The 22,010-nt window shown below is 51.0% G+C and overlaps 1 protein-coding gene across 1 annotated transcript; it reads right to left on the reverse strand.

The window, feature by feature from the left end:
* Window positions 1-1,766: 1,766 nt before the first annotated feature.
* Window positions 1,767-21,973, reverse strand: LOC128269346 (zinc finger protein 423 homolog). The gene is made up of 8 exons (XM_053006787.1): window positions 21,847-21,973; window positions 18,306-18,742; window positions 6,796-6,938; window positions 4,672-6,726; window positions 4,472-4,591; window positions 3,406-4,407; window positions 2,866-3,327; window positions 1,767-2,796 (listed from the first exon to the last, which is right to left on the reverse strand). Exons 1-8 carry the CDS (start codon window positions 21,971-21,973, stop codon window positions 1,767-1,769), a joined length of 5,376 nt encoding a protein of 1,791 aa, XP_052862747.1.
* Window positions 21,974-22,010: the final 37 nt, after the last annotated feature.

Genomic DNA, 22,010 nt, shown 5'->3' on the forward strand with positions numbered 1-22,010 from the left:
TTACTATATTTATTAAAGATACGTCCAAGGCGCGCGCGGGCACTAGAGCCTGCTAGAGCAGAGTGTAGACCTTTTTAGGGTTATTCGCGTGCTTTGCGTGACAGTAGTAGCGAGGCGTGTCGGCATTCTGCATCCGGCGAACAGAAACATATTGTGATAACGAAACAAAAAGCTGATATATCGGCCACGGTTTCCCCGTTTACAGTGGCAACTGTGGAAACGGACAGTTGTTGAGCTAAAGCGGTGAAGAAGGCTGACGATAGGCGTGACGATTGAACGATCGAACGATATTTTTGTCGATTGTCGTTTAGGTTTACTACTTTGGACGTGTATGGTTTTAGTGCGTTTTGTTACAATTCTCCGTGCACATCACACGAAACTCAATAATGTTGCCCGCACAACAATAGTTGCGTTGCTGTAGGAATTTAGAGAAAATTATCGACATTTTGCATATGAACATTACACTACACACTGCGCTATGTTATTCGTTATATTGGGCATAGCTTCTGTACTCGTTCGTAAGCTTACGTTCGTTACGTTCGTTGTCTTGCTTTGTTCTTACTAACCAGTTCGATGGCACTTCAATTACGGTATAACAATGCACGTGTCTTATGTGAAAGTTTAGGGTTGCTATGATACGCGTTGGTTGGTTGGTTTGTGAATGCAATCAACGTCTCAACGTCTCTCATCCCAGGTCGATGTCTACTATGTCACCACAAAAGTATGCAAATATTTATGTCGAATGTTTTGGTATAACCAAACTCTATTCACTTACTCAACGCGTCTATTATTATGTGTAAGTTTGTGGAGCGCAAGGTATTAATCAGAATTTATGCGCATGAATTAATCAAATTAGACAATTTAAAATTGCAACAAAAAAAAAACCGAACCCCAGGGACAACCGCGTAAAGAGAGATTGAGCGCAAAGTTGCTCTGTTGCATTCAAGTTATTCAACTTATACCTTTGCTTTCGATATGAAATAACTTTTTTGTCACTTTCTTTTACATTTGTTCTCACCGTTTAGTGCCTTCTTTACGGGATATAGTGAATTTACCTAATGCATGAACATATGAAATATTATTGTTGTCCTATATCGAAAAATGAAAAACAAGGTCCCTATCAGGAGTCGGTCGGTCACAATCGAAAGAATTAAACGAACTCATAGCATAGCCTGCTAATCCGTAGCAGAGCGAAATACGAATTTTGGAATCTGAATTATACCCGAGTGCCGCGAGTGCCTTGTGGGGAGACGATGAATTGCGAAATGCGAAATATATACCGAAACCGAAGAGTAACGTTCGAACGCGCGAAAACCAACCGGAACGCGGTGAGTGTTGTGTTTTTATTGCTTCCTTAACACCGAACGTGTCCTTTCTTTCCGCCCACAGAAGCAACAAAACGCAGCTTGGTTTGTTTTAATACTGATTTTCCACTATTACTTTATTGTTTCAAATAGATAATAGGTGGTGTGGTAGGTAATAGGGGCGAGAGAAGTACGGACGAACAAACTAATTGTAACGATAACTTAGCCGATAATGTACAACGGTGTGTGTGTGGTCTACCAAGTTCTAGAAGCGTCGTAAGTTGTGCGTAATTACCCATCCGGGTCTATAGCTTTGTGCAAAACAAGTCTGTCCCGCGTGTGCTCACTGGCGAAATTGGTTCCTATAGGGGGCTAAGATTATTTGAGAGTAGTAGCTGGCCTCTGGTTGGGCCATCGGTAAGTCTAACACTGGAATGGCGTGTTCCGCTTTCACTTCTCCGTTTATTCCGTTGCAGTGACGGTGACGAGCGACGGTGAAGCGGATATCGCTGATCGCGGATCCTTTCCGTAGCCGATCGCGTTGGTCGCGCGGGTGGTTGACTCCTCCAGCACCGTGTGTTCCACCTCGATGTACTCTTCTTCCTCTTCCACGTCGCCATCATCTTCCGCTGGTTCTGCTTCGTCTTCGACGGCCATCTCCTCTTGATGATCCTCATCAGCATCAGCATCAGCATCGTCATCGCCACTGTTCGGAGGAAGTTCATTCTGAAGCGTCTCCGTATCGGCATCCGTATCCGTTTCATCCTGTCCATCTTCTTGGTTCTCTTCAGCCTCTCCATCACCAGCGATCCCTCCCGGTTCCAGCATTCCGCATTCTTCGACCAGCTCCTCTTCGTCTTCGGCCCGTTCCTGCTTGATGTGGCTTCCTCCCACGGCCACTGCTGCTGGCCACTGCTGGTCTTCTTCTTCTCGTCGTCCCAGCTCGTGCTCGGCCAGATGGTGCTCGAGTTCGGCACGGAAGAAGTACGCCACACCGCACCGCTCGCAGTCGTACGGTTTGGCGGTCGCGTTCGAGTGCGCCACCGGCAGGTGGGCCTGCAGGCCGGCGGACGAGGTGAAGACGGCCGAACAGATGTAGCACACGTAGCCACGCTCCTCGCAGCCGGCAAACGTGTGATCGATCAGGTGCTCCTGCAGTTTGTGCGCCGACGGGAGCGCCTTTCTGCACAGGTTACACTGTACCGACGGTGGAGACGACCCAAGGGTGGGTTCGGGTGAGGTGGCCATTCGATGATGATGGGACGACGAGAGGGTTGTCGTAGCGGTAGTTGTAGTAGCGGTCGGAACACTGGTGGCCGTGGCCGTCGTCGGAGGTTTGAGAAAGTTCATCGACAGCAGCTTGGACGGGAAGTTGTGTCGCTTGAGGCACGGATCGCAGATCTTAGTCGCCGACGCTTCCGGTTGCGATGGCAACGGTTCCAGGCAGAGGGCGCACGTCCGCTCGTTCGTGTCCGGTGACTTGGTGTGGAATCTGCGGAGATATTCGGTCAGTTAGAGGGACGGCAAAATCCGAACGGGGCCAAATTTGGCGTCAACTCACTTGGCGTGCAGACTGATTTCAAACTCGGAGTTTAGCGTCTGCCGGCAGCAGATGCATTGCTGCGGGAACCGATCCTGTTCCGAGCCGGATCCACCACCACCGGTACTACTCGTCGTACCGCTCGTACCGTTGGAGGGCGCAGAAGATGCTCCACTGGGCCCAGCAGTGCCACCGGTGGCGGACCGATCTGCCGACGAAGGGACCGCCTGGCCAGCAGCCGCCGGAGTTGAGGAACCACCAGCGACCTGCGGCTGGTGCGCCGGGAGATGCTGCTTGAAGGTGTGAGCATCCGGGAGCGGCAGAGCACAGTGCGAGCAGCGCCCGGACGCACCGACCTTGCAGTGGGACAGCTTGTGCTCGGCCAGGACGGCGGGTGATGGGAAGATTTCGTCGCAAATCAAACACTTGTGCTTGCCGCCACCCGTATTGTGCGCGATCTTCATGTGGTTCTCCAGCTCGTTCCTGCGTGCGACCGGGAGAAGCAAGGAATCGGATACTTAGCTCTGGAAGGGACGGTTCTTTGTGTCCTATTGGCCTTACCTGGACCGGAAATCCCCGTTGCAGTACGCGCACCGCAAACTGACGCCCGTCTTGAGGTTGTGCACGATCTTGCGGTGCGTCTGGACCTCACTTTCGGTCCCGAAATCGGTGCGCTCACAAATGCCACAACTGTAGCTACCGCCGCCGGAAGTCAGCGGTGGTGGAGGTCCGCTGCTCGACGGGGCGGAACCTGTCAACCCCTTACTTGTCGTCCCGGACCCGGTACAAGACGCTTGTGGGGCGTTCAGTTTGGGTGACTCAGTAGCGGGTCCACCGGGACCGTTTTCGGCCGTGTACCGTGAGTGGCACAGGCTGCCGATTGGGGAGTAAAGCTTGGAGCCTCCTGGAGTGGAACTCGCCGTTGCACCGTTGGTGGGAACGGCGGCACCCGTAGTGGTCTCGGGAGAATACAACCCATTTGCCGGGCAGATCTGGCCGGTGGAACCATAGCCCAATCCCAGCAGCGGATTGGCAGCGGTCGCGTTAGGTGAAAGACTGAGAAACGGGTTCGATTTGTTACTGGCGGTGGCGCCGGCTGCCGGAGGAACGTTCGAGGCCGTGACGGCCGCGGTCTCCGGCAGGAACGCAGACCGCGGGTGCTGATGCTGATGGCTCGTAGCCGTGGCCTTTCCCAGCATGGTGTCGTAGAACCCGTGCAGAAGTTGCTGCGGGTGCTTCATTCCGCCGAGCGTGTCCACGTGCAGCTGGTTGCCGTAGAACTTGTTGGCCGTCTGGTAGAGCGTAGGCCAGCCACCGGAAGCGGCGGCTGCCGCTGCGGCCATCGCTGCCATCTGGCCGTGTAGTTGCAGGTAGTCTAGGCCGCTCGATGGCGTCGTGGTCGCCGTGGCCGTTGACGTTGGAGCGGCACTGTTCTGATGAGCGCCGGAACTGGATTCCCCACTGCGCCGGCTCGGCGAAGCCAGTTCCTTCTGGCTGTGGTGCGTCTGCAGGTGCCGATCGAGGAGAAACTCCACGTGGAACGACTCGGGACAGGCCGGGCATCTACGGAACGGGGAGAGTTTATCAGTCAACCAATCCCATGGTTCATGGCCCGGCGGACACTCACTTGTATTTGCGGGCGTGCGAAGCGAGGTGAAAGTGCATCTCGAGTTCCGACGAGCAGACCACGCGGCAGAACATACACTGCACGGCGCCGCCCGTCAGATGGCGACTGCGGATGTGTTGACTGGAATGTGTTTTGGGGGACATTTATTAATTCGCTATCCTCTTCTTTCTCCGTAGGCGGTTCCCCGCGGGGTTACTTACCGAAAGTCGCGCTCCGTGCGGAAGGTGGCTTCGGCGCATCCGGAGCACCGGTACAGCTTCACCTCGAGCGAGTGACTCACCGCAAAATGGACCTGCACCTGGACCTTCGAGTCGAACGTTTCCCCGCACGCAGTACACTTGTACAGGAGCTGCAGGTGACCCTCGTACAGGTGCTTGTGGAGTTCTTCGACCTTCGCGAACGCATTCTTCCCGCCCAGGGCGGACTGGCAAGTGGCACCGCCGCCCGCCTGACACCGATACTCGACGCCGGTGACGAGGAAGTGACCGATCGTGTGCTGCTCGTACTCGGCCTGGCAGCCCATCGTGGCCCCGCACTGTTGGCAGAGGAACGTCGACAGCGAAAGGGCACCGGCCGTGGCGGACGACGTGGAGCCGGCCATAGCGGCCAGGCAGTTGGCACTGTTCTGTTCCAGGTGCGCCTTCAGGTGCGCCCGAAAGGACTCAAAGTCGGGCAGCGCCGCATTGCACTGGTTGCAAAGGTAGGCTCCTGGAGGGGCCAATGAGGATGGGGCCGGCGGACCGGACGATTGGGGATGGAGCGCCATCCGGTGCTGCGGCAGTGAAGTAAGCGAGTGTGGTTCACCCCGCGTTTCACTCTCCCGCCGTGCGGCGCGTGGACGACGCTGCTGGCTCGGTGGACGCTCCGCGGCGGTCTTCCTCACTTCGGGTTCACCCTCCGGAGGCTGCTCGTCGGGGGCTTCCAGCTTGAGGCGCTTCATCTTCGGCTGACTGAGATCGGTCGGGGTAAGCTGCTCCGCCGGGAGGCCCTCTCGGACGGGCTGCGACGGCGCCCGTGGAGATCCGGATCCGCGTGCCTCGTACGGTGACGAACGGGCCGATGATGATGAGGCACTCCCTGAGGTAGCTCCCGGTTCCGTGTCCTTCCGTTCCTGCTTGATGGTTCCATTTTCGGGTCCACCGCTGTGCGATGGACTGCGGATTTCGGACTCCTCGCCACCGATCGCAGAAGCCGCACGCTCATCTTCGTCCTCAATGGCGTCCTCTGCATCGTCATCGTCATCGCCGTCGAGTGGATCATCTTCTTCGTTTCGCGGTTCCCTTCGACGCCGCTTTCGGTCCGGTTCTGCGCCGCTTTCATCTTCCTCATCGTCGTCGTCGTGCTCCCTCCGAACCGTTCCATCGGTGGTGGACCGTAACTCAGACTTGATGGTGGTCGCAGGAGGAGCTCCGGTTCCTAATCCGCCGTAAAGCGACGAGAAGGTGCTGCTGAGGAGGCTTTTGGTGTTAAACTGAAGGTGCTCCAGCGACGGGTAACCACCGGACAGCCGGGACGGGCGCATCCCGGCGGGTGATCGGGCTCCGTTCGGTGACACCCGATGCGGGGCGGGTCCTGCCGCCAGCCGGTCCAAGTGGGTCGCCTTCAGGTGCGCGAACATCAGCGGCACGGTGGGGAACTTCATCGTACAGAACTCGCACGCTATGGGAGGGTACGTCGTCGTCGTCGTGGTCGTGGTGCCCCCTCCGTCAGGGGTCACAGCACGGCGGACACGCTGCGGAGCGAAGTAACCATCGGCGGCACCCAGAACCACCCCACCGAGAGGGCCACCGTGCATCGATTGGACGTGAAGCCCAAGCTGCTCCAGGCTGCTAAAGTCCTTCCGGGTACAGTACGGACAGGCGAACGGATCCGGTTCCGATCCGGCACCCTTGCCTCCGCCACCACCACCGGGGGTCGGTGTTCGGTTCGCGTTCGACTGGATGGAGCCCTTCGCCAGCACCAGCTTTGAACCGGTGCGTCCACCCAACAGAGCCAGTGGATCGGCGGCGGAGTGGTTCGAGTTGGTGGCGTAGGGCGAGAACTTTGCGGCCCGTTTGCTTCCGCCACTCGACAGGGAACTGGTGGTCGACCGGGGACTGTACGTGAGGTTGGGGCTACCGGTGAGCGCCAGCTGCTTCTTGTGGTTCTGCATGTGGCTCGTCAGTGCGGCCGCCGTGTTGTAGCCCCGGTTGCAGATCGTACACTGGAACGGCTTCTGGTTGTCGTGCGTTTTCATGTGGATCTTCAGATGATCACTGTGGGAGAGAGGGAAGGACATTTTCAGAATGTTGACCGGGGTACGAGGAGCCACTCCCGGAACTTACCTGCGCGAAAAGGCGGCCTCGCAGTGCAGACAGCGATAACGGCGATCGCCCGTATGAAGTTTTGTGTGCCGATCCCGGGACCGCTTGTGCTTGAAGAGGCGCGCGCAGTACTCGCACTTGAACGGCATGTGCTCCGTGTGGCTCTGAAAGTCCAAGGGGACAAGACGAGGTGAGTTAGTGGACCAGCATCCAGCTTGACGATCTGATTTCATTTACTTTTTATTTTTCAGAATTTGCTGCTGCTACGGTACGAGGTTTGTTCAAACATTTTCGCGACATTTGTGTTTTTACAAAAAGTATTGGTTTATTGATGAATATCTATTTTGTCCCCTTCAAATTAGTCCCCATCAGATATTATACACTTGTGTGTCACCTTTTTTTCCAACCCTCGAAGCACTTCAAAAAATCATGTTTTGTGATCATCGCTTCCTTCGATGACGTCTTTATCTCTTAAATCGTATCGTAGCGTCGTTCTTTCATGGCCCCTTTCAGTTTCCGGAACAAGAAAAAGTCACAGGGGGTCAGATCTAGAGAATACGGTAGCTTTGGCATCGTTATTGTGTTGTTTTGGCCATAAATTCTCGTAGATACAACGATACTTGCTCACACAGTGAGCGCGACAGCCAATTTTGGGTTTCCGTTCTATCCTTTGGCAACAACTCAGGATGCACCACGACCCTGGTATCGAAGAAAACTGTAAGCAAAACTGTTCACATTCGACCAAACATGGCTTTTCGACGTTCACATCTTCTCAGCCCTCTCGGGAACATTTTGAACCACCAAAAAGCACTACTTTTAGTCTTAATAGCTTCAGCATAAGCCACAGTCAATATTTCGAATGCGTCCGCGCTATTAATTTCGTTTTTCACACAAAATTTGATAAAGTTTCTTTGCCATCCATTCTTTGGAGCAGAGAAAAATCGACGATGAGCTAAAACTTTTTAGCAATTAATTCAGTTGCTAGTTTTTGTTTCGATCGAAGGTGTGACTATATTGGTTTAACACAAAAAAGTTGAATCCCACGGCGGGAAGTTTGTTCGAGACCGGAATGCTTTAGAGCACTCGGTGGCCACCGTCTGATCGCGTTGACCGCCGCGACCGGAGAAAGTATTCTTACTACTAGTTGAAGGAGCGGAAAAAATCCTCCAATGACTACTAGTCGATTGCTGGACCTGGTGCTGGTAGACTCGCCTCTGCTAGCCTGCTCGAATTCGTATTCGACCTGCTCGACTATTACAGCCTTCGTAGCCTGCTTGATTATTACAAAAAATGCTTGACTATTACGTAGCCCTTGGAAATTCAAATGTCGCCAAATTTTTTAATCAGACTACGTATGTTTTATGTTTATTTACTAAATTTCTGATATGATTTTGGGGATCCCACTTGCTAGATGGTTCTTGAGAAATGTCTCCCATTTTTTACGTGGCCGAAGTGGCCATGTTGAGCTTTCCGATCCCGTCCCGATGGTGGCATTTTAATGAATTATTAAAAATTCTTCAAACCACCACCGATCGCCGCTTCGGCCGGTTGGCCGCCCATAAAGGAGCAAGGAAATTGGTGGCCGGTTGGTGACTGAGACGGGCCCCCAGAAAAAGACCGACTTCAGACCGAAGGTGCGTATCAAGAATGCCACCGGGACCTGCGATGATGATATGATCAAGTCCCAGTCCCAGTTCAGAACGCTGTAGGGCTGCCGCAGGCATTCTGCACCTCTCTCGAGGTGAGAATGGCCCGTCCACAGCCGCGACCGCCGCAGCAGACCAAATGGTGCGCAATGGAACTGCGCGAACTGTTTGAATGGGGATGGAACCAGAAAGGAATTCACACTTCTGTGCGTTCACACACATATTTTTAGCCACGAAGTCCTTTTGGACCTCCTCTCGTCTGGTCTGGGCACACACATGTCAAAATTTTTGCACGTCCACCACAGTTGACACTGGCCACACTGGCCCTGGTCTCCCAGCGGAGCTGGCCGACCGGCTCCAAATTATGACAGCCGGGCGCAGAACAGAACCCGACGAGACCCTTCCGCGTGTGTTGTGGGACACACTCTGCACCGAAGGGACTCTCATAAATATTGATCTTTCATCACGCGGCCTACGAAGAGCCAGAGGGCGAGAGAGAGGGCGCGAGATCGTGAAGAATGCATAAATGGGCCCGCGTCTTTTTGCCGCGCCTCGGTACGGAAGCAGCTCGTTCAAGATCGCGACCGGGACCGGGACAACCGGGGCCGCGCGGGGTCCACAGATTCCGGCATTTGTTTCGCACTTTCCGTTCTGGGGTCGTCGCTTCGCTTATCGTCACTTTAGATCAGCGGGGCTACCGAGGAATGTGGGCTGTGTCGTCGCGCGGTTCCTTATGAACCGCCGTGGAGTTGGTGGCCCGTGGGTTCCGCCAGCCGCGAGGGCCCAACAAAAAGGAATTAAATCTCATTTCAATGTTTGCCGCGGCGGCCTTATCGGCCGCTGCTGATCAGTCATCTAGCGGGGTCCCAACCTGTGTAAGGAAGAACGGGAGAGCTGCCCTTGCCGGCAGCAGGTTTAGGGGTCGCTCTTCGCTTTCTTTTCAAGCGAAAGAACTTGGAGCCCGAAAGCCTCATTGTCACCCATTGTTTTGTGCTCATTCGGTTACGGTTCTCTGTCCTTTTGGTCGTCAAATTTGCGCGTTTTCGCAACCATCATGTCCCTCTTATGATGTTCCCTTATCGGCAGCATCTTGACCGAATTCGGAGTGCAAACTTAAATTGCTTCCTTTCCGGTGTCGGTGAATGAATGGAAATTTAGAAACGAACACAGAACACACATTCTAAAGGTAAAAAAATAACGGATCGTATAGGAGGACCAATGGATGACGACGGAACGAACCCAGTTCGCATCGGAAAGGAATGGCAGAACGGTGGTGGCGGCGCTAAACGCGTAATAATTGTTCATTTTAGAACACAAACGAATTGGTCTCGATCCGATATGAGGTCTATGTTCGATGCAAAATCGACTTTATAAATGGGAGGTGACGGGAAACCTCTCCGGCAATCAATTGGCACTTAGCTGTGGAGCACCTTTCGGTTGCCGTAAAATGGCCACCGTCGGCCAGCTTGGCCAAGAGAGCATTAGCATTTAAGTTTGGAGCGACTCCTCAAGCGAGTGTCTCCAATCGTTGCCGATTATTGGCCACCGCTACGGTGCGTGTGAGGGGCTTCGGGAGGCACCGCCAAATCGGGAAACGGCAACCCACAATTGGCCATCGGGGAGCACACCGCATGATGGGCGCACCTTTTGCGCCGCGCGCCAATTTCCTCTCTCGATTTGGGATCGAGCGGATCGAGATCGACCGATTGCTAATTACCACCACTCGACCCAGCTGACAACCCTCGTGGGAGACTGGTCTATCTGGACCAGACTGCCCCGGCCGTGATTGGCCGCACCGAGTGATAGCTCCATTAATTGCTGCGCCACGACGGTGACGCGTTGTGTGTTGGTCACCTTTCGTACGAACGTTTTATCGAAGAAATTAGCAAATCATTTAAGCATTTTTATTATTTTCCCACGATACCGCCGGAAGATAGTTCGAATCATTGGCATGGCATAAATGGCAACTTTTGCAATTTTATTCTTATTTGGTTTTTTGTTTCTCTCCCACAGTGGCCAAGGAGCATCGATGTCAAACAGGACGGGATTTTTCAAAGTAGAACATCCGACGGCCAACAATGGAACAGGCGCCCGGTGGACTCGTACCGGGACGGTTATCCGTCAGCAGCGACATCCTCACAGTGCCGGGCGGCCACCACCAGCGATCGCACGGCACCGAGCGGGATGGATCGCTGACGCCGAACGTCGATGGGATCAGCTGTCGGCGCCGATCCTGACCAGCTGTGTGATGGTGTTCATTGTAGTGTTTCTCCTTAAGATCCTCGGCCTGTATTTATTTCCAATAAATTTCCCCTTAAAACGGCAAAATCCGTCTTTAGAATTTTCCTTATTTACGCTGGAATTGGAAAGAAATTGGCCACCGAAAGAAATGGGTGAGGAAAGTAAGCTAAGACTCGTTGCAATGCACGAAAGAAAATCAGTTTCGGTCGGAAGCTTCAGGGGAAAAAAACATTTGGGAAAACGCTACTCGATCTGACGCGAAGGTTTTCGCACGTCTTAGCCATTCCAGTGTCTTGGGCGGTTTCCGTGCCAACGTGTTGTCATTTTTTTAATCGGAAAAGTCCGCTCGAAAACTTCATCAAAATTTCGCCATCCCGACCAGACGACGACTCTGGAGCCGCAAAAATACAAGGGTAGCAGAAGCGACTGGTAGGTAGCACCGGTAACTTGAATGGGCTTCCCTCTAAACTCTGGGTACATTTCAGCAAAACTCGTATAGTTTTCAAGCAATTAGAGCCAAATTCAGCTGGCGCGAGTATGGCCATGTATCCAACGGGAAGCGAAAAGGGAAGCCGATCACATACGTCACCAGGAACGCCGGATAATCGAGAAATGAGGATCAAATGAGCATTTGAGGTGGCGACGCACGCCGGAAACAGCTAGTAACCAATAAATTTTACCAAACCGTTGAGAACGATTTCGTTCAAATGAACAAATTGACAGCATTCAGCAACTCACAGCATCACTGACAGCAAAATTGACAGCATTTCGCAACTCACAGCATCTCTGAGTGACCATCTTTTTTCTCTCGGGCTAGAAGCTGTGAGCTAGAAAAATCGACGATTGACAATTAGAAAGAAACCTTTGTTTGGTAAACAATCACAACACGAACAATTTTTCATTCTTTTGTAATAAACTGTTGGAGTCGAAATGGCACCTTCGAAACGGTCTAAAGCTTCATTTGCAGCCGAGTAAGTTGCCGGGGAGACAAGGATAAATTGTGTGATAACAAATATCTTTCTAGAACCACGCCTATGTGTCGAAAGTGCCTGTCGACTGATGGGGATTTGGAGCCGGTCTCTTCCGACGAACGGGGCGAATATCTTTTACAACAAACGTTTTCCTGTACAAATGTTCAGGTAATATGCCATTCTTAAATTGAATGCTTTCGTAACGTAACTGAAATGTACGGGGTTACACTGTTTGAGGTTCGTGTTCAACGTTCTTCATTGCTCAATACTTTTGCTCTGCTATAATTTTCCACTTAATACCTATCGTGGTGATCCCGTTTATCCTGAGCCCAATGTTAATGTAACTTCTGCTTAGCGCGCTTCACACAGAAGATGCAGTTCGGGTGGTCCCAATGGCTATTCGTTCTTATTGTTTACCCAAACGCGCTTCTTTCCTAAGAACAACGTTCGCGCTGCTACATCTGTCTTCTCCACATGTACATTGTACCTCTTAAACTGGGCTGCATCCACCACAGTAACGGTTATGACATGCTCCTCATCTTTTTGCAGATGAAACTATTTGCCGGATTTCCAACGTATTTGTGTTCGGCATGCAAATCGCGGTGTGATTTTCTGGACAAGTTGCGCTCGATGTGGATGCTGAACAATGCAAAAATCGAACGGCTTAAGCAAGAAGTGGACACCACCCATTTGAGGGGTTCCGAAACAACTGCAGAGCATACTGATACCGACATGCAGCAAACCGGCGGCGTTGGATCGGTGGTCAAAACAGAGGTGGTCGCAGAAGATTCGGAAGAGGATTATCAATCGAGTCAAACGGTTTCTAATTTACAACAGATAAGTAGTACATACGATTATAATCTCCACGACGATTTGTTTGAGGCGGAGGAAGAATCGCTGGAAACACTTTTGAAACGTGAACCAATGGACGACCCGCAGCAGGATCAGCCATCAGATACTGAGCTGAAACATGAGCATAATATTCTCAAAACAGAGCCTTTTGATGTCCAAGGGGAATTTTCTATGGCCGGGAAGACCATCACAGAACCTGACGTGCAGGCATCGATTTCAGATCAAAGCAATTTGGGTACCAAGTATGCCGCTGAAGGCCCTAAATTGAATCAAATGGTAATCACTGGTAATCAACCTGTCTCCGCAGTTGGCGAGCAGCGACTGTTGAGGTCAAATAGGGGACAAAGATCCCAAAAGAATATCGCCGCTGCAGAGTTCTCAGTGTCTAGAAGGCAGAGCCCAAAAGTTAATCGTAATGTGCATACAAAAAAGCAAAAGCACCAGTGCCCCCATTGCTCCGCCACGTATCCAGACAAATCCAAGCTGAAGAGTCACATCCGCACTCACACCGGCAAAAAGCCATTCATCTGTAAAGTCTGTAGCAAAACGTTCCATGCTGCAAGCAACCTGCGCATCCACATGCAAATTCACGACAAGGACCAACATCAATGTCCTCATTGCGCTGACAAATTCGCACGGCAAGACCAACTTAAGGATCACATCCGCACTCACACCGGCAAAAAGCCATTCATCTGTAAAGTCTGTAGCAAAACGTTCCATGCGGCACGGTACCTGTACATCCACATGAAAATTCACGACAAGGACCAACGCAAGTGTCCTCATTGCCCTGCCAAATTCGCACACCAATACCGTCTTAAGGATCACATTCGGACTCATACCGATGAAACGCCCTTCATTTGTAAAGTCTGCGGCAAAATGTTCCATGTAGCACGGAACCTGCGCCGACATATGAAAATTCACGACAGGGACCAACATCGCTGTCCTCATTGTCCTGGCAAATTCGCACGGCAAGAACAGCTTCAGAATCACATTCGGACTCACACCGGCGAAAAGCCATTCCAGTGTAAAGTGTGCAGCAAAGCATTCCATTCGGCAGCCATCCTTCGCGAACATATGCACATTCACAACAAGGACCAAAATAAGTGTCCTCATTGCAGTCGCAAATTTGCATTCCAACGCGTGCTTAAGGATCACATTCGGACTCACACCGGCGAAAAACCATTCCCATGTAAAGTGTGCAGCAAAGCATTCCATTCGGCAGCCATCCTTCGCGAACATATGCACATTCACAACAAGGACCAAAATAAGTGTCCTCATTGCAGTCGCAAATTTGCACTCCAACGCGTGCTTAAGGTTCACATTCGAACTCATACCGGCGAAAAGCCATTCACGTGTAAAGTCTGTAGCAAAACGTTCCATGCGGCACGCAACCTACGCATCCACAAGAAAATTCACAACAAGGACCAAAATAAATGTCCTCATAGCACTCGCAAATTTGCACGGCACCCCTAGCTTAAGAATCACATTCGCACTCACACCCGCGAATAGTCATTCCGGTATGAAGTTTGTGGCAAAGCGTTTCAGCCGAAAGCCTTTCTGCATAAACCGTTGAACCGATTCACAGCAAGGACAAGAACTTGTCAGAACGACAGCATTCTGAAATTCACAAACAGCAACAACCTGAATTTAATACATTTATTTCATTAATTCAATCTGAAAGTCCTGGTAACAGAATAAATTCGTTAATCAGGAACACACTAGTTGTGTTAAATGCAACAGGATGAATTTAAATGCAGTTTAAATAACGATCATCCACTAACATATCTTGATTTTAAGCTTTCTTAGGGCAACAATTAGATATTGCGTATCCTTTGGTGATGTTTCACTTTCTTAGAATTCTTTATTGAACACTGAAATAAACAATCTTCTTCTATACATATAAAAATGAATGTTTGTCCTCCTGTCCTCCTGTCTGTACCGCTATTTCTCCAAAACTACAGAACCAGTCCGCGTGAAATTTGGCATAGCGTAGTTTTGTGACACCGGACACTGAATGTAGGACAGTGCGACCCTTCCACTCCTCCGGGGAGGGACGATCCCATACAAACGTAACATCAAGTTCAGCATAATTCGGGTTGTTTCGAGCAAATCGAACCAAATTCAGCTGGTGCGAGTTTTGTCAAAGGGAAGCGAGAATGGAAGTCGATTGGATACGTCACCGGGAAGTCCGACCCGAAGGAAGACTTTTCTTTATCAGATTGAAGACCACGACAGTGTGAGGAATTGAAGTGAAATGAAATTTATTCTGTGGGCCAATTTTTGGCGAGGACAAGGAATTAGAACCATTTTAGCCGTAGTGTAACTGTCCTTAACTTTATTAATCCCCAATTTTATGCGTATAAACTGATTCCGATGCCAGCTTTCACTGTGGCTTCGTTGTCGTCCACAAACCTGCAGTGGTCCACGGAAGGGCTCGAAAGGCACGATATGGCAATTATGATGCTGCACAAATCGATCGATGCGCAGTCTTGAGAACCCGATCAGATGGCATTCGGCTCGCTCGCGGGCTGGCACTCTGAAGACGTGCGCCAATGTGGCTCCAAAGAAGGCACCCCGTTTTTTCCTCTTCGCGCGCGCACTTTAACTATTTACACCATCCTGCCCCGCGGCCGGCGGGGACCACATTAAGTGATAAAAGTATGAGCACGGACAAAAAGATAATGAACCACATGGGTGATGGTTTTCCCGGAACCCCCCGGTAACCGGCTCTCCAGCCTCCCGGGCAGCGGGGTACACGGTGAATGAAAAGCGAACCGCGAATGTCTTTGCGGCCACACAATGCCTAATAAAGAAATCATTAAGACACCAGCATGTTTCGTTTTGGCGTGTCCAACAAGCGGAGTGGCTGAGGGAAGAGCAACGGCGTACGACGAGCATCATCTTGGGGCTCGGCTTTGGCTAGATCGGGATGAGACCCCATCCAGCAGCAGCAGCAGCAGCAGGCACCGTAGTCGTAGTCACCTTAAACCGTCCTCTGCAGAAACAGGACAGGACAACAGGACAGCACTCTTGTGACTCCAATCCACTCCACTCGGTGTCCGGTAGTTAGGTTGGATAGTTTTTGAGAACCATCGCCACCGGGTTCTCCCAACACCGGTAGTCTCGCCCCCCCCCGGGGGGTGCATCCGTATCGTAAGAAAGATATCTTTCCGCATTGTCTTCCGGTGGTGGTGGTGACGGTCAAAAGTTGGTCCGTTGGTCGCCAACACAATCGGTCTAAGGAGCCCTTCTCCCCTTCGCAACGTTGGCTTTGCTGCGCTCCGCTGAACCGGTGACCATTTCTTGAGGACCGGGCTTCCTGAGAATTGGGGTTTAATTGCACAACACACACACACAGGGCAAGTGGAACTGTACAATCGTGGACAACAAACGGAACGGGTACACGCCACGGCCCGACGGCCGTTTACGACGCGCCTGATTTCTCCAGACTTCTGAGGAAGTCCGGCCCTATAAATTATACAGTTCTTGTGTACAAACACGTGTCCGTCGGCGGCCACCCCGCGCCCCAGGAAAGGCACCAGGCACGCCGTCTTGGCGCTCTCGTCAGGTCGAAGGTCGATTAGCTATGCCGGACGCTATTCTGAGTGATCTCTTTTCTTGGGATGCCTTTTCTTGGGGGTCATTGTTTAGTCTGAGCCTGAGGATGAGCGCGCTGTGGGAATTGTGTTCTGTTATGCAAAAAGAGCACGGAAAAGGGTCGAGAGAACTTTAGACTTCTTGGTTGGAAGTTGTTTAACTTCGGCACAAACATCAGTGGCCCGGCCAAAGATAGTCTGGATCAGAAGTGATTGCCGTTCGAAGATAAAAACACCGATTACGGAACATAATTAATAGTAATTAATGAGCCCCGGGCCAGGATGGGGTATCAGCCTCGGGAGTTCTTCCACGAACGGCCACAGGCTCAGGCTCCCTTCCGGCCCATTACCCGTCCGTGGGCTGTCATCTCCCCCGGACAGGCCGTTCGAGTGACATTCCGGGCGCGCGGACGAGCTGTCTAATGATTGCTTAAAGATTGCAATTTCTACACATTGTACCGGGGACACTTCAGTGTGCCGGGGAGAAGCCGATCGATCGACGATCGGGGACGATTGTGGATCAGATTCTTCCAACCCCTTGGGGCAGATTGACCTTCTCTTCACTCGAGTCGAATTAAAGGCCCTTCTTTAATTGCCAATGAGGACTAGTTCCCGCTGGGATCGATCGAACGCGCAAGGTGCCCATCGGTTTGTGATTGACCACCTGTTCCGACGACGACGACGAGCCACGTCCGGCCACTAAACTGTCCATCGGCATTTCCTTGCCTCCGATCGCTCATCGGTGGTGGGCTCCTTGCATTTGATTGATCTGAACGATCGCTTCCCGGGCGACGAAGTGTAGGTTAATTAATTGTCCATCATCGCGGTGCGGTGCGAACAAACCGACGGTTCTGCGCGCCCTCGGTGAAGTTGTTCGACACCCCGTCCGTCCAGCCGAAGAAAGTGCGCAACGCAACGCGACATTCCACCGGACCGCAGGACCCGATCGCGGGTCGCACAAAAATTCCTTAACTCCTCAACATGACGTTCCGGTTTTGTGTTTTTTTTTGCGGCCGCTCGCACCCGGTTGTCACCCGCCGAGCCAGGCGAGAGAGGTTGACCCCCGCGCGCCCAAGGTTCTGATTGTTGATGGGTTGCCACAGTTGTCAGCAATCAATCCGGAGCGACAACAAATCGGTTCACTTTTCACGCGGCGACACACGGCGTCACAGCTGGCAATTATCCTTGACGAAGCCACGATCCCCGATGTTGAACGGCTTCTGCCACGGTCAGCGGATCTTTGGGGGACAGCGGGCTGTGGATCATCATCTCCAACAACCAGTTGATCCTGTTCGTTCCTGCTTCAAAGGTGGTCCCCGGTGACGTACATTAGGTTGGGGAAAAAGTAATCCATTATTTTATCGGTAGATGCCTTTAGTGATCGATATCTCGTGAAGTATATCGATCGTACAGTTACAAGTATGGGCTCGTTTCAAAGCTTAAAAAAAGGCTTTCATCGGTTTTTTTGGATACTCAGTTCGTTAGTAAGTTACAGGGTGATAACAATGGATGTCAACGAAGACCCGGTGGTCAAACAAGGACTAATGGCCAGGAAGGTTCTACTGTGTATATGGTGGGACTCGAAAGGAACCGTTTATTATGAGTTGCTTCCGTGTAGCCAACAACTAAATTCAGACCTCTACTGTCAACAACTGCACGGTTTGAAGCTAACAATTGACCAGAAACGACCAGAGTCTGCCAACGGAAGAGATGTTGTGTTCCATCAGGACAACGAATTGTCTCACACTTCTTTAGTGACTCGAAAGAAAGTCCAATAACAACCAAGACTTCTACAAGAGGGGAATTTGTAAGCTTCCTTTAAAAAGGCAACACATTTTCCTACAAAACGGTGCATATTTGACGCAAATCGGACCATCGGAAGCATGTTAAACACAGTTCTTTTTAGCCAACCTAATATGTCAATGTCAAGGTGAACAGAGAGCGCGCCTGACTGATCCCCGTTAATTACTTACGGTCATTAGGTTCAAATGAGATAGAAGATAATTAGATCAATCTCGATCCCTCGCGAACGAAAGGACACTGAGAGCGGGACCCAACGAAAAAAAAACAAGAAGCAGCGATCGATCGAAAGAAAGATCGATCACAACACAACACCCGATGACGGCGAGCTGCCGGGAAAAAAACGGCCCGAGCGGAATCCGAGTGGCATGTCCTGTGAGGGGCCACAAAAAAGCACAATAGACAGTTATGCTGCTGCTGCTCACCTGTTCGTGCTTCTTGAGGTAGCCGAGCCGCGGGAACGTCTTGTCGCAGAACTGACAGTGATAGGTGCCGTCCACGTTTTTGCTGTTGCTGTTCGTGTGATTGTTGTTGTTGTGGCTGCTACTATTGTTGTTGTTGTGGTGATGGTGGTGACTCCGCGACATTTTGCCCTCCTTCGGGTGGCCTCCGCCGCCGCCGCCCGATCGCCGATGGTGGTAGTGAAGATGATGGTGCCGCGGGTGATGATGAGGGTGCCCGATCTGTGACGGGTTGTTGCCGGCCGCACGGAAGCTGGACTTTTCTCCACAACCCACCTCAGCAGCATCCGGTTCGGGACCGCCGTGAGCGGCACCACCGTCGTGCGTGATCGAGTTTGGGGTGGCCATTCCGTCCGACATCGAGGGCGAAAAGCTGGAGGACGTGTGCGGGGAGTAGAGCTCTGGAAGGACAACGAGATGTAAAAAAATGGATAATACGGTTATAAAATGAGGCACAAGGTGTGGAAACTTTGAAGGATCATAATTTGCCCTTCAGGCTCTTGTGGTAATCAATCACAATTTGCAGAGCGAAATGGCAAACAGCACACACATGAGAGGCTCAAGTCCCTAAATAAGTGGGTTAATAAATTCCTTCTTAAAAAGGACGTTGTTACGCGTGCCCGGAATAGGAAAATTAATGGCACCGTGGCCCTGTTTTTCCCCATCACCATTTGTGTAGGAAACGAGTGATATGAAGCGCAACACATCAAGGAGCTCATCCATTCCGTTTTGCCTGTTTCGTGTGTTATTTTCGACACACTGTTGATATCACATCCCTGGCCGAAAGAATCATTACGATTGATAATAGGAGAGGCACAAGACAAAGTGAGGGCTCGTTTGTTAGAAAGGACGAATGGGGGCCCCCATCTCGGCATTCGTCTTCGCGCGTAACGAGAACATGGGTTTGAAATTTAAATTTACGACCTGTTGCGCATCGTTCCGAGTTCTCCGTTTCGCGGAAATCCTTCCTTAAGACTACCGTCGGTACACTCCCTAATTGAAATAAATGTGATTGAATGTGCACGCGAACGAAAGAAACACATTTAGATGGATCCTCCCGCAAGTAATTTAATCAAATCGAATTGGAGAACTCTTGCCAAAGACGATGCAGCTTCCGTTACGCGCTCCATCACCCATTAATCGTTAATGTTTACATCCTTTCTCGGAGATTATCAGTTGGACACTCCCGTCCCGTCCACCGTCATCACCTTCGCCTTAATTGCCAAGAACCCGCCGGCCAACCAACAACGGATTCGGCTTCGGATCCCGCTCGGTTTGGTGCCCGGCGATGGAGATGAGGGCGCTCCGTCGTGTGTCTCCCTCGTCGGAAGTGCGTTGTACATTTTGCGACACAGTTTCACTTAATCCGGCTCCACCGGGGCGTGCATTAGGGTCAATTATGGGGGAGGCATAATAGAGTGAGAAGCAAGGAGCGGAGCACTTTGATTGAGCGGAATTACCCGGGGCTTCACGTCACGCTTCTCGTATCACTGAACCGGTTCGAACCGGTTCGAGCGAAGAAGGCTTTGATAGGTCAAAAAGTATCAGTGCCCAAAAAGTGTTTCATCTCTCTCTTAAACACTGGCACTTCAAACACTTAATATGGAAATGTACAACTTCCTACTTCACAGCTGGTGTACAGCTGGCCACTTTCGCCGACCTCATGGTGTTGAACCCTCTGACGCCCTCTGGACCCGCGTAGGCAAATTAATTAATGAAAATCGCTTCTAATTTAATTGCCCGCGGCTTGGTTCACGCCTGGCACACACGCCTCGAGATGATGACAGGCAAATCCCCACCAAACCCACAGGGTCAACAGGGTATTTCCGGTGCCGGTGCTTGATGCGCTGTGTGTGGATTTTTTATTATTTAGTTTCCTTCATCTCACATTCGATTAAGGGAGGGCGGCAGGTTCGGCAGGATCCCCAATGGGGCGCGGGCGCAGCATTTCCGGTCAAGTGGCCAATGAAGAATGGTGTTATCTTGACGCAGCGGGGGCCGGCGACGACGCGGACGATGGTGACGATAAATCGTCTTTAATCTTGATATTAAACCTTAATGTCATAATTGCTGCCGCGCCCGGTCGTGTGCCGCCCGCCTCTCGTATGGGACAATATCCGCTCGCCTAACGCCTCATTTGGGTCATTTAGTCCGGCGCGCATCTCCCTCGCGCCATCGGCCGCGTGTCGGGAGAAGGTGGGGGGGGACGAGAGTGTGTCCCCCAAGTGGACACACCAGCTGGTCTCGCGCGATGTGCGCTACGTTTAATTGAAACTTCCTTTTCGCGCCCGCACTAATTAGTTGAAGGGGACGGATGGCGACGACGACGAGACGATAATTTTCTTATTCAAATTGAGGATCCATTCTCGAGAAAGCCGCGCCAAGATTAGCAATTGAGTGTTGGGTCTAAATCCCCGGGGTCGGGACACTTTATGATCTTTCGTTTCGGTTGTGGCTTTGTCGTTGCCATTTTGCATCTCTTAATGGTCCTTGAAGTAAAGGTTTGCCGTACACCGCTAGCAAGGTACTGAAGGGGCCAAACAGCATGTTGTGCAACATTGTGAACCAAACTATTGTTCGTGAACCTCTCAATGCCGTGAAGTGCAATTTTATTCGAATCAAATCAAACAACAAAGCCTCTTAAGGCGTAATGCCTTTTGATGAAGTATACAGGGTGCCTCATCATGACCCATACTATTTAAATGTTAAATAAATTAGGCATTTTTCAGTCGATTTTGGCAAACGAACAAGATTTATTTAGCGTATAGAATGCCGTTTATTAATAATTAACTCAAAATACAATATCGTTCAACGCGTTAGACACACAAAAAGCGGCCTTTTTTTGGACATTTTTCATTGCATTTGACAACATTTCGGGCATAGTAGCAGCAATTTACCCCTCGATGTTAGCTTTCAGTTCTTCCATGGTCTTCGGTTGGCTGGCATACATCTTACTCTTCAAATAGCCCCACAGAAAGAAGTCAGAAGAAATTCGGCAGCAATAAGCACACACAGTTTTCACAGTTGTCCCAATTAAATGATTTTTTAAAATCGACTAGAAAATGGCGGAGTTTTTTGACATCTAAATAGGTAATATAACTATGGCGCACCCTGTACTTATAATGCAATCATTACGTAGCAAGGACGTGAACGTTTAACTTTCAATTAGTCATGTTTTTGAATAAACGAATCATTAAAGAATGAGCATTCGAATAAAAAGTAATCCACTGGAAGCCGTTCGGAATGGCACCGTCTGGATCAGCGCTAGTGAGCCACAGGTTGTCTGATAGCTTCATTTGGTGTCAGCCGATAATTTCACTAGGATTGGGTTTTCACGTTTCACATCGTCACATCCGGAGTGTCGTTGAAGTCTTTCGAACGTTAGAAGCGTTAACAGGTTGGCGCTATCGGAAACTACCTACGAGCGTCCAATCTGGGGATCCGATTTTCCTTCCCACATTCTTCACACCTTCTACTGCAAAGACCACATCAGATCGCAACCTACCTTGGCCGAGGGCGAAATCTTTCAAACCGGCAATGGCGCCGGGAGCGATCATGCCGGGGCCGTGCGTACTTTGCTGAATCTTCTCAATCAACGTTTCCAGTCGGGTGCTCGGTCCGCGGTAGAGCATCCTCATTGCCATCGCAGCAACAGGCGAACGATGGATT

Source organism: Anopheles cruzii, chromosome 2 (assembly GCF_943734635.1).
Source record: "Anopheles cruzii chromosome 2, idAnoCruzAS_RS32_06, whole genome shotgun sequence".
Lineage (NCBI taxonomy): Eukaryota > Metazoa > Arthropoda > Insecta > Diptera > Culicidae > Anopheles > Anopheles cruzii.